Source organism: Chiloscyllium plagiosum, unplaced genomic scaffold (genome assembly GCF_037043375.1).
Source record: "Chiloscyllium plagiosum isolate Xiang-an unplaced genomic scaffold, Cpla_swu_hap1 HiC_scaffold_9, whole genome shotgun sequence".
NCBI classification, from domain to species: Eukaryota; Metazoa; Chordata; class Chondrichthyes; order Orectolobiformes; family Hemiscylliidae; genus Chiloscyllium; species Chiloscyllium plagiosum.
In genome coordinates, this window is record NW_028270147.1 from 84,288,215 (window position 1) to 84,301,267 (window position 13,053).

Below are 13,053 nucleotides of genomic sequence, written 5' to 3' on the forward strand. Positions count from 1 at the left end.
CTCAGAGGTCTTGGCCACTCCAGAGGGATCTAAAAGGGTTCAATGTTGTCCTGCAGTTGAAAAAGCAGCTGGGTCCATGATGGGGAGAGTGTGAGTGAAGGAGGGCATTGAATAAGGGCAGACGTGGTTTGAAATAGAACTACCTCAGTAGCTAGCCAGTCAAAATCACCCACCTTTTAGAGGAGAGGGGCAGAAATGGTCAGGTTCAGGTGCTAGAAATCTGAGTATGTTTATAAATGTGTGTGTGTGTACAGGGTTTACACATTGATTGGTTTAGTGATGGGCACATTATTAACATGCAGTACTCTGCTGTTGAGCATGTGATAGCAAGGGCAGAAGATCTTAGATTTAAGATACGTGTAAATTGAGATGCAAATCAGCTGTAAACTAAGCATTTTTACTAAAGCCAGAACATTTCAATGTGCAAAGTACCGTATGCTTAATTTCCCAATTAAATAACTGAAGTAGCATCTGTCAACTGGAATGTGGTTACAGCACAGATATATATCTAAGTTTTCTATAGGAGCAATTCACCTTTGCGCAGATCAAATTTAAAATTCTACCTAAACATTTGTGAGTTAAAAGCAGTTCGTTGATCTCTGCATAGGTGGCGCTATCTTCTTTGTTAAACAGTTTGTGTTTTCCACCACAGATTCCCTGTGATGTTTATGCCCGAGATCAGTGGTGATTTGTCTAGGTGCCAAAACCTGCTATTTAAAATGCAAAGCGTGATATTCATAGTACATCAAGCTTGAACGTGTGTGAAGATGGATACTTTGTCCAACACTGTCAAAAGAGACAGCTAATTGTACACCAGACACTGGAAAATAATTGCTGATTGCTCACATCTGGTGATATATAACTCATGTCGTGTTTTGTCAACTGACTATTGTAAATCAGGCAAGTTATTATGACCGAGGAGTTACTATCTGGTCTCACAAGTGTCATTGCTAGGGAGATTGGTAAATCTGTACAACATTTCCTGATTAATAGACACGTATTATCGCAAACAAGAAATGGTTTTATTCTAATATGGAGAGATGATATCTTATTCCATTTTGGCTTTTATTTAGTCACTATATTGTGCTAGTATTTAAAATGAATATACATTAGATGCTAGCTCAGCGATTCAGATTGAAATTGAAAACATTGGTATGCATGTAGCCACTTTATAAAATAGTGAACAACTGATGTTCATTTTCTATTAATCCAAGAAGTTATGAAAAATTATGAGAGGTCCAGGATGTACTCTCAAATGGAGTGACAGGTTGCTGATAAGACTGTTTAATAGTTAATTGATTGATGGGATTTAAAGACTTAACACTTGCAATGCACACGACAGCTTTAAAGTTACAATCTGTCACAATGGGGAGCAAAATTATTATTCAAAAGACTGGAAAAAATGATGGTAGAATTTTACTGAAGAGGAAACAGATTAATCGATTGATAAAAGAGATGGGGAGCTGTACTGCTCCCCTTATTCTGGTGGATTCAGTTACACAATGATCTGCACTATATTCCAGGATAATCCAGCATAAAAATAATCAATTGGTAGGTTTGAGGCATGGTATATCCCTATCACTATTTGCATAAAGTTATTCACAATAGCAATGCTCCCTTTCATGGAAATTTCCTTCTAATGCAAGCATGAGTAAAAGAGGCACTCTGATCTGTAATATCAACAGCCATGTGAGGCAGACTGGGCCTGGTTGAGCATCCAGGCCTAATCCTCTGCCAGCATCTCTCGGATATTACTCCCTTAGAAAATCTACAAGATTGCCATGGGGAATAGCTAATCTTTGATCATTCCAATTACTTCTAGGAGGAATAGTGGATTGTTGTGTGACTGAATACAGCAGAATAACTGGAGCAGGACAACTCCCTCTCTCCATCAGAGATGGCACAAGAGGCACAACGAAGGAGAGGGGCAACACTCTCTACTAAATAAATACTAAGCAAGGATTTAATTTCTGAAATTATGGTTCTGTGTAAAATATGCCAATATTAAGACCAAAAACCAGCGAGAAAAAAAATCAGCTGATCTGGTGGCAACTGGAGAGAAACAGCGTTAATCTTTCAGGCAACATGAAAAAGAAACAGAAATTTAAGAAATTTTACACTCAACATCACTTTCTCTTCTGATCTGTTGAAGGGCCATTAATCGGAAATGCTAACTCTGTTTCTATCCCCTCAGATGCTGCCCAATCTGCTGAAAGTTTCAGGCCTTGTTTCAATTGTAATTTTAAATTTCCAGCATCTGTAGTGTTTTGCATCTAAGACATCCGTTTGCATTTCCCTCAAGTGTTGAAACATTCTCAGAACTGTAATGAAATCGTTGTAGCAAGACAAACATACTCCAAGTAGCAATGCACCTACAAACGCTTGTAAATAGGTGAACAAGTGCATTAGGATCAATTTTCTTACCTCTTTCCAGATATAATAATGGCTCAGGAAGCAGCCTATCTCTCCCCGTGTCAGTATTCTTCCTGAGTAAGGGTCATGATACCCTGGTAACATTTCAATGTTAAGAGCTTTCAGATGGCTTGTGTTGAGGGCTCTGTCAATACAAAACATCTGTCACATTATTATGTCCTATTTCTGAGTTGGAGGGAGGTTAAAAACTGTTGTGGAATGACCCCTTCATGGTGTGAAATAACCTGGAATGACTACTGAGCCTGCCGGTTTTCCTTTCATTATTAAGTCCCAGTTCCATTGTATAATGTTCCACAGAAGGTATGGCATTAATCTGATCAATCTTACGTTGCAATATAGGGTTTGAAGTCATATGGACCACTGTTTAAAATCCTTGTCCTGAGTTGATAGCATTGTCAATTCATTGCAGCATAAACCCTGCTTGTTCAATATGGAGTCATCAGAACCAAAGCTACTATGCTCGGGTTAGCATCATCTCTCCCATCTCAGACCAGAGGATGGTACACAGTAGAGCCCCTGGGCGTCAGTGTCAGGACCACTTCTTCTGCTGACATATGTTAATGATTTAGACTTGTGTACAGAGCACAACCTATCTATGATGCAACACTTGCACTATCTGTCAACCGACAGGAGGGTAGTGTTAAATGCCAAGAGAACACAGACAGGGCAGTGGACATACAAGGTGAAATTTGATGCACAGATTCATCTTGGGAGGAAAACAGAGGAGAAGCAAATAAGACAAAACCATAGCTTGATAATGCATGCAGTAGGGCACATGTGCATGAGTCACTGAAGATAGAATATATTTCAAAATCAGTTGAAGTATACAGATCTTGGGCTAACTACAAGCATAGAGCACAAAAGTGAAGTAGTGGATTTTCCAAGAAATTAGCATGTTACATGGATTGTTTTCCAGCCCTTCTTTTGTTTAGACAAGAAGAGAGCTCCACTTTTCTGACAGGATATTCTGCTCTGGGCTCCTTTAGAAATGCATAATCATACTTCTATTCCAACAGTTCTCTTGTGTTGTGATTGCAATGAGGTCAGCCAGCTGGACATCGCAGAATATGAGTTTCCTGATTGGACCAAGTTAACAGCCCCAATTAGGGAGCACTGACTGACAGACATAAACAGGAGGGACAGAGATTCTGACACTCTGAAGAGGCAGGGCTAGAGTCAAGGACTGTTCATGTGTGAATAAAGAGTGACTTGGTGATGGGATACTGGCCTCTGGAGTTATTTCATCTCGCTGCACGGAAATATTGAAAGAAAGACAAACCAAACCCCTTTTCAAAGCAGTCAGCTGATGTATTCTAAAACTTAAAGACCATTTTGACAGCTGCTGTGGGTAGTACATAAGGTTAATGTAATGTTAGGGTGCTGGGGGTGGGGGTAAGGCAAGTAGATGGGTTGATGGTGTGGGGGTATGCCAGCTGGGCAAGATACAAGGGTACAAGATGGCAAGCATTATAAGTGATGAAGGGTTTAGGATAGGTCAGGATTCTTGGGTAGACTCAGGTCCAATGGGTTTCAAGTATGGCAGTGGTGGCACTGGCATTGAGAGGAGTCAGACCATGAACGAGGAGTAGGGGGGAGGAGTTAATGGGTTGGTTAGTTGGGGGGTTGGGTTTGGGTCCTTGGTGTCAGTGGGGGATAGGTCAGGTTTGAAGGTTATATGTGGTCTGGGGAAAGTAGGCTTGTGGTTGTTTGAGTAAGTATGGGAATTTGGTGAACAGGTACTCAGGAGTTAGTCTAATGTATTTAATAGACTAACGTTTTCTGAGTAACTATTCCGAACAGCCCTTAATTCTCTGATTTAAATGCATGGTTTCAGAGGATTCTCGGGGTAGGGGAATTGCTCAGCAAAATCTTCTTTAACAATTCCTAGGGATTTATTAGGATCTCCAAGTGCAATTCCCAACTACACAGGGAACAACAATTGTCTTGCCATCTGAAAATCTGGAGCAAGGAATTATGATGAACCTGTATTAAATATCGCTTCAGCTTCAAGGGAAGTACTGTGTCTAGTTCTGGGAACTGCACTTTAAAGTGATATGAAGGCATTAGAAAAAGCGCAGAGGAGAAAAATAAGATCAATGAAATGGTTCCAGGGATGAAGAATATCAGTGGGGTGGATAGAGTGGAGAAACTGAGACTGTCCTTCTTAGAGAAGATTCGCTCAAAATCATGGGGAAGGCTGGGTCAACCAGATAGGGCGAAACAGTTCCCATTGGCTGAAGGGTCAAGACCATAGGACTCTGATATACAATGACTGACAAAAGAAAAGATGGCAGATAAAGGAAGTGTTTTAAGAAGGTGTTTAGGGTCAGCATTACATTAGGAGAAAGTGAGGCCTGCAGATGCTTGATATCAGAGTGACCTGCTGTGCTTTTCCAGCACCCCACTCTCGACTCAGCAATACATTGCCTGACAATGTGGATTTAATCTTGGTTCTCAAATGAAAAATGAATAAGTGTCTGAGGAAAGGAAATGTATACAGACAGAGTGCATTCTACGATATATTGGTAGGGAGTAGGATGAGACAGGTTGCTCCTGCAGAGAGATAGCATGGACCTGATGGCCTCTTTCTCCGTTGTCACCATTGTATGACTATTTCATCAGCGTTCTTCACTGGTCAAAGCCTGCTTTTTTACCTCCCAATCAGAACTTCCTGTTTTTCCTCTCTCTGTTTATCACTGGAACCCTTCAAAATTAATGGGGAAATAAACATAGGAAACCTGATAAACACAGAAAATAAACATGACAAAGAATTACCAGAGTATAAGCTACACATTAAAGTTTTTTTTTGTTTTGCGTGCCATGGCAGAGATTTGGTGCAGAATTTTCCAGGCTCCATGGTACAGAGTTTGTAGGTGGGGGACAGGAAAGGCAGTTGGAAACCTCCAATGGTTGCTCCCCGATTGTTGTCCTTCTTCCTTGAAATGACTTTCCGCTTGAGTCGGATGCCACAGGAACACGTGGACTGCGTGTCAAAGGAGCCCCCAGTGCAAAAACTACTTTGCCCGCAGCCGGGTGCCGCAACAGCATGCGAACTGCTCCACAATGGGAGGCAAGGGAAGTCCAGTGAGGAGCCAAGCAACCCCACTCTTCCCCACTCTGCAAAACAGCGTGTGGGGGGTGGGGGGAGGGCGACCCCCTGCTGTATTGGGAACCACGGGTTCTATGGGGTCAACGTCTGATTGGAGCAGGGCCCAGAATGTGGTATCTGGCTGCATGGGGGTAGTGTGAGGGAGGGGGGGGGGGGGGTGCGTCCACCATGGCGTCCACGAGGTGGTGGTAGGGGGCCAGTTCAGGCCCAGCCCAGAGGGCCAAACTTCCAACCCTCCCACCCCAGGGTCCCCACTTTGTCATCCCCCTTACCACTGAAAAAGGAGGCCATTTTCAGCGCTCGCCATTTTGGGATGCCCTCAAATCTCCCCTCTTCTCCAGCAGCGCTTGCCTCTGTCAGTTGGGCTGGAGTCAGACTGGACCTTGCTGATGCCCTTCCTGGCTGGGATCTCATGCTTCCCCTAGTTCAGCTGTTCCCTTTGCACTGGATAGAAATCAGCTAGAGTTCCCCACTGCCAGGGGAGGGGGGGTGGGGGGGGGGTTGGGGGGAGGGGGAGGGTGGTTATGGGGTTGCACTCAATCCAGCCACCCACTATAGTGACTCAGTGGTTAGCACTGATTTCCTCAACGTGCCAGGGCCTGGGTTCGATTCCAACCTTGGGCGACCATCTGTGTGAAGTTTGCACATTCTCCCTGTGTCTCCGTGGGTTTCTGCCAGTTGACCTGGTCTCCTCCCACATTTCACGTTAGGTGGATTGGTGATGCTAAGTTGCCCATAGTATACAGGGATGTGTATCAGTTAGGTGTGTTAGCCATAGGAAATGCAGGTTACAGGGAAAAAGATAGGGGGATGGATCTGGGTGTGATGCTGTTCGGAGGGTCGGTGTGGACTTGTTTCCACACTGTAAGGATTCTATGGATGTGCGCACTGGCTTCCCATATGAGCACACAGATGTCCAATTCGGGGGCCCTCTCATGTAAACCTGCTCAGAATACTCTGACAGGGTTGTGCTGGAGAGTTCAGCCCTTAAAATTAGGATGGCATATCGACAAGGCGGGGTTGATTCTGCATGTTTAGATGACTGTATTGGAAACTTTAACTCACAGCATGCAGGCCCACATGCCCCGGGTTTCATTGGGAGGCTGGCTCACAGCTTTGACACATTAACATCCATCCAAATGAATGTAGGATCCCAGTCAAGTGAAGCAGACATCAGAATCTTCTACCCCAATGTTCACCACAAAATAAAATGTTACCCAAAAAAAAACTGCATCCTGAAGAAAATCAATAGGATTTCACACTTTAATAGGTAAACAAAATCTGTACAGGGTTATTATGTATTATTTTCTTCAAGATCAGTACTTACTTCCCATCCACAGCATCCACCACTTTGACTTCAATGTCCTGTTCATAAAGTGTGTGTAGCATTCGTTGTCTTCTGTCCGTTCTGCGCTTGAGATTTATCATGAAGATCTAAGCATAGGTTCACATTAGCTTGATTATTATCAATGACCAGGCATTGCTTGTTAGCTCGTCTAAAGGCTTTTATATATTGCTGGTTATTTGTCTCTTCAGTGAAGCACATTTGGAGTTTTTTCTAAACAGACAAGTAAACCACCTACATTCAATATCTGCTTTGCTTTTTCTTTTGAGAACGAACTTACAGAAATAGATTTGGGGGGTCAACATTTAATGACATCAGTTCTCATAACACATTTGCACTAAGCCCTTGCTGGCAAATGCTTAAGTAATCATGATTCCGAATCATAAAATTTTCATCTTTTCGGTGAACATAAAGTATTCCATGGTGCAGGTACTGCTCAAAGGGTGGGCGGTTCTTCCCAGCATCCATATTCTCATCGATCAATGTGCCAATGCATTAACACAATAGTCTGTCAATTGGTGAGTCGGTGGAAGTATTGCAATACTCCATTAATGGTTGTCTAAATGGGATTAATGTAATACTGCATGAATTAATGAATTAAGGCATATATCATGCAATTCTTGCCAATTAAGCCCTGCAATTTTTAGTTGTCTAATATGGGATGGGGTACACCTTCTTTTCATCATCCTTGTGCTCCTGTCAAATTCATCATTTGCCGTTTTCCCTTAAAATGAATAGCTTGCTCAGCCTTTTCAGAGGGTGGTTGGGAGTCAAGGACATTACTGTGATCTGGGGTCACACGTAGGCCAGACCAGGTAGGGATGATAGCTCTCCTTTTCTAAAGAATATTAATAAACCAGATGGATTTTTACAGCAACCAATGATAACCTTACGGTCACCATTACTAAGACAACCTTTCAGTTCCAGTTGTGTTAATTGGACTTAAAATTCCAACAGTTGCCATGTGGGATTTGAATCTATGTCTCTGAATTACTAGTCCAGTGACACTCACACCATCTCCAATGGAATGCAGACAAACATAAATTAATTTATCATGCAAAAACTTGAGAAACTAATTTGACGTTATTCATCTATTTGCTGGTGGCATCTAATATTTTATCCTCATCCAGGAGTCATCAGTTATGATAAGCTTTATCCCTGCACTGATGTTGGCATGGTGTGGTTCTGGAGTAGAATGGGGTGGCAACGATGGATCTGCAACTGACTGTTTAAATTCTGATCCCAATACCATCTACATTGTGACCAGGGGAAGGCCATTCAAGTGGAAAGAATGTACAGTACATCGTACAGTATGCAGTGAAGATTAGAATGTACAGTACTTCAATTAGGTTTCAATTAGTTCAGACAAGTGAATGAGAGTCCACAGGAAGGGTAGTGGAAGGCAGTACAGTGTGTTGAAAACCCAAGGCCCTGTACCACAGAGTAGTCTGATATGGGATTTTATTTGTAGTTTTCTGAGTATCATGGTTGTTGTAGGAGGTGCTGAGCTATTGCCAGGGTACAACAGCAGGTCAGAAAGCAAGTTGCCCAGAGTCACACTCATGCCACTTGGCAATAGTTGGAAAAAGAGGATTTAACCAGATTGTAATTTTAAGACATAGAGGCTATCTGTTGTGAAAAGGCATGCCCTGGGGGCAAGAGCAGTTTATACTTCGGAATCATTGCAGGTTAACAACATATTTAGAAAATCCAGGATGGGAGAAGCCAGATCAGGAGAATCCTGCAGAAAATGCCTAACTTAGTAGCACTTTTTTTAAAACACTTTAAAGATGCTATTTCTCACATTCCTCATTGAGCAATTACTTGTTGCCATTGAGGTTCAAGGCAATTAAGTTTGAGAGTTTTGCATGATTTGCATTTGTGACACTTTCAGTTGTGACTAATATGATAGACTTTCACCCATTCTGATTTTATAAAGGCAGTTTCACTAGAGGGAGATTGGATGGCAATGTAAAGAAAATGCTTCATCAGTTAATACAGTTAAAAAGAGCTCAGGATCAGATCCAGATGCAATCTGAATGAACTGCTGTTAAGCAAACAACTTGGATTGGATTCAGAAATGAACCAGTTAATTAATTAGGCCCTTAAAATTAATGAACTGATTCTGATTATAAAATCAATCAAACTCATTTTCAACTTGCACAATTATCAGGAGCCAATTAAATTCTTTGCACACTTTTCTATTTATAATACCACATTGAGTGATAGGAAACACAATCTAAAAGCAGTATCCTCTCCCAAGCAAACAAATCCAGCAATAATTAATAATAATTAATTAAATAATAATTAATCAAAACTAAATCAGCTGGGGGAAGACATGTCTTTCATAAGCCCACCACCAGATTCCCAAAGTAACCACACTGCGTGGAACTCATTTACTCCTAGGAAGACAGCAGAAATGCTTCAGGGGTCTTCAAAGTATTTCTGAAGTGGTCCAATTCATAGGCTTAGAGAAATCTCATTCAGGAAACTACTGAACACATGTAGAGACTGTCAAGAGCTGAAGTCAAGGCAACGGAGAGAGAACACAACCCTGCAAACATCCCAGCTACTAAACCCTTCAAGTGACCCCTGTCCTGCATGCATCAAAATCTGCACATTGTGCAATTGACTCATTAGCCATCTTTAGAATCCATTGAACTGGAGCGGGAGCAAATCTTCCTCAGTCATGATGGAGCCAATGTGCAAAAGCTAGAATACCTTTCTGGAGGATGTTTATTTCTTGCCAAAGAACTTATATCCAACTACCCTGACTGCCGACTAGTACTTTCTTGGCACATCTAAATATAATCAGCTAATCAACACCCAACATCTACTTACCTAGTTACCTTCAACTAACAGGGATTTAACATCTATCAACAGGACCCATTTGGTACAACCACCAAGAGACAGACTAAGTAAAAGTAGGATTTATAAAAATGCTATCCTTTAATTGCATGCACTGTAGTGATCTTGGGTGTTTCAGAAGGGATGTCATATGGAAAAAATTGACTAGATTAAAGAATCAGCTGAACTGAAGAGCAGAATAACTGGAAGCAATCTTAAAGTTTCACCCCAGCAAGTAGCTGATCCACTTTGAGAGAGAGATCCATTAATAGTGATTCTCAAACCTTCAAAAAGGTTTGTTATCGTAGACATTTATAATGCAATAGAAAACTTCTGTCTTGCTAGTACAATAAATTACCACTATTTTTTTTGCTATTGGTTCTAGGACATTTCAAAGTTAAATCAGTTCCAGCATAACTTTATTACCTGATAATGGAGAGCAGCATGTTTGCTAATTTATAAAATCAATTCTTTTACAGATAGCCTTCCCCTCCTATAACCACAATTTTCAATTAAATGCAAAATTAACATTCCACTTATGTTAACATTATCTTTGGTACTATCGTCACTGTATTATTATTGCTAAATCAATTCGGATGATCAAGTTAAACCAACACAATGGAATGTAAAAATTCCAATCCCATTACACCCTAGAAGATCCTTATAACTGAGGAACAGATAGGTTAACCCATAATTTAATTCTTAATAAAAGCCTATTATGTTGAATCTGATTTGGATGCATCCTACTAATTTAATTCTTACTTGCTGCAGCAAAGATCAAAATCTTAAATAAACTGGCAGTCTTCACTCTAACTATTCATGGTATTTAGGTTTTGCACTTTGATAGTAGTTCCTGACGAGTTCACCAAGAAACGTATTGCCTCTTTCTCTCACCTCGTCAAATCCCATCTTGTCCAGGTGTTTTACAGGTGTGGAAACATTACTGGAAGGCTCTATGGGAGGATGATTAACTGAAAAACAAAAAAAAAATCACGTTGTAGAATGCCTGTGTTTACCAAGCAAATTTAGTGCCCCCCTTTTTATAAATGATTGGGGATTCATTGTGATTTGATTGAAACTGAATATAATTGTGGTAATTCATAGAAAATACAAATCAGGGAATGAGCAGAATATAAGAGTAACTGCATATGAATTCAAATGACAATATTTATTAAAGCTGCCTCAACCCTGGGTGCAGCTCTGTCAATGCTTCATACACCTACATATCTTGATTGATAGATTGCCTCTTTTGTTTTTGTGCATGAGGATGCCTGAGGCAATAATGATGGACAGGTTGACATTATGGAATGGAATCAGACTTGACCAGGTATGACAATGATTTGAAAGCAAAATCTCAGGGAAAATCCTCCTTCAATCCCAGCCACCAAAGACAAGGCAACTGGTCATTCGTTCAATTTCTGACTTTGGGTCCTTTGTTGTGGTCTTTACCTAGCCTTTGTGTTAGGTCGCCAAATATATAGTCTGCGAGGGGAAAGTAAATGAGGCTCCTTGTCCTGAAAACATGTAGAAGCATGTTACAAATCTGATGCAAACAAATTGTCAAAAAAAATCCAGAGATAAATGTCACATGATCAGTTCCCTCTTTAAAAATACTAATAACAAGCCCATACCTGACTGCACTCCCAATGTAACTACTACTTTTGATATGTCATGTACATTGCATTCCAATTTAAAAAGGTATTTCATTCATACAGTTGCATTGAAATAATAATCTTCTTCAGAGGTCTGATTCAGAAATGCTTTCAAATTGTATTTTTTTACTGCCATTGCCAATTTAAAAAAAATAATTCATTGGAATACTTATATATATGAAGCCAGCATGTGTGCTTTGCATCTTTGTGGGCAAAAGGCTTCTGTGTTACACCGCAGAAAAATACATGGTTAAAAAACAAACTTCCTTTTAAATTGGGGAAATTTGTTGAAATGGTCTTTACTCTTTAGCTGGGAATTTTGCAGTGTTCCACTGAGAATGGGAGTGGGAAATGTAACAAATGTGGGAATAAAGAGATAGAAATCCTGGAAACAAAAGTAATCAGCAACTTCATTTAATTGCCTGTTTCCCATTTACACCCCTAAGTTGTTTACGCTATTGTCTGAAAATTGCACTTCTTTCTAACATTGGAAAGAGTCTGAAACAAAAAGCCATAATTATATCATGGTCACAAATATATCCAGTAGGGAATTTGAGAAAAAATTCTGGATTTGGTGGAATGTGGAACTTTCGACCACAAGGTGTCACAGTGGTAATGGGTTCAGAGAGATTGAAGGGGAAGCTAGAGATGTACATGAAGGAGAAAACAGTAGGAGGGTTCGATGAAGAAGTTAAGTTGGTCCAAGTCAAGATTGGCATACCATTTGGATAGAATGGCTTTTTTACTGTGCTGTAAATTCCATGCTGTTCCTACTTTGCTTAATTCAAATAATTACTTAACATAAAAGTAATCCAATTTCAAATGGCTGTATGTATATACTACACTGTGGCTCTTTGTGACAGATATAGAGTCATAGAGATGTACAGCATGGAAACAGACCCTTCGGTCCAACCCGACCAGATATCCCACCCCAATCTAGTCCCACCTGCCAGCACCCGGCCCATATCCCTCCAAACCCTTCCTAGATATAGGTAAATCTGTATTGGTTTTATACAAGCTTTCAATGCCACATCCCAGAGCCAGTCCTAAGGAGATCAGTGTTCTATCTATTTCATGCCAATACAAATGGAATTGCACTTATAGCCACCAGTCCAGCTACAAGTCTCCACCTTTCCACTTCAACAACCTGCAGCCTATTGCAATCTTGTTGAGAAGGGCAACTCCTTGTAAGAAAATGACTTCTGCCCATTACAACGTTACACAGGTAAATCTTGAAATGAAAATTTGGCAGAATGAAGCAATTAGTGATGTGTAATATTGGCTGGTCAGGGAAAGCTTCAAGTTAACCAGGGAGCTTGATAGCGTTAGTTTATAGACAAATTTTCTTGAGGGAAAAGGTGATGAACTTTACAATGTCAGAATGGCTCTTGCTCCACAGAGATATTCCCATTTCCACTTCTAGCCTCGATGGATACATAACAAATAGAAAGAATCAAATGTATGTCAGTGAATTTTATTTACCAATCATTGTGTGGCCTTACCCATATGTTTCATTATTGTCAAAGTCCACTAACTTAGTAAAACCCACTGTCAAGTCCAACACAAAAATACAGACAACTTCAACAAGGCACCAGAGGGAAATCCTAGTAGCTATGCCCCTTAGCGACCTTTGTTGCTAAGCACCAGTGTCCTCAAGTTTAGAGGGA

At 40.7% G+C, this 13,053-nt stretch overlaps 1 protein-coding gene across 1 annotated transcript in view; it reads right to left on the reverse strand.

The window, feature by feature from the left end:
• The window catches only part of LOC122554608 (procollagen galactosyltransferase 2-like), a 181,985-nt gene that overhangs the window by 21,216 nt on the left and 147,716 nt on the right, over nucleotides 1-13,053 (reverse strand). Inside the window, exons 7-9 of the mRNA XM_043699912.2 lie at nucleotides 10,629-10,705; nucleotides 6,870-6,976; nucleotides 2,425-2,557 (exon numbers count right to left, since the gene is read on the reverse strand). Of these exons, the coding sequence (XP_043555847.1) occupies nucleotides 2,425-2,557; nucleotides 6,870-6,976; nucleotides 10,629-10,705 (317 nt within the window). The remainder of the gene's footprint in view (nucleotides 1-2,424; nucleotides 2,558-6,869; nucleotides 6,977-10,628; nucleotides 10,706-13,053) is intronic.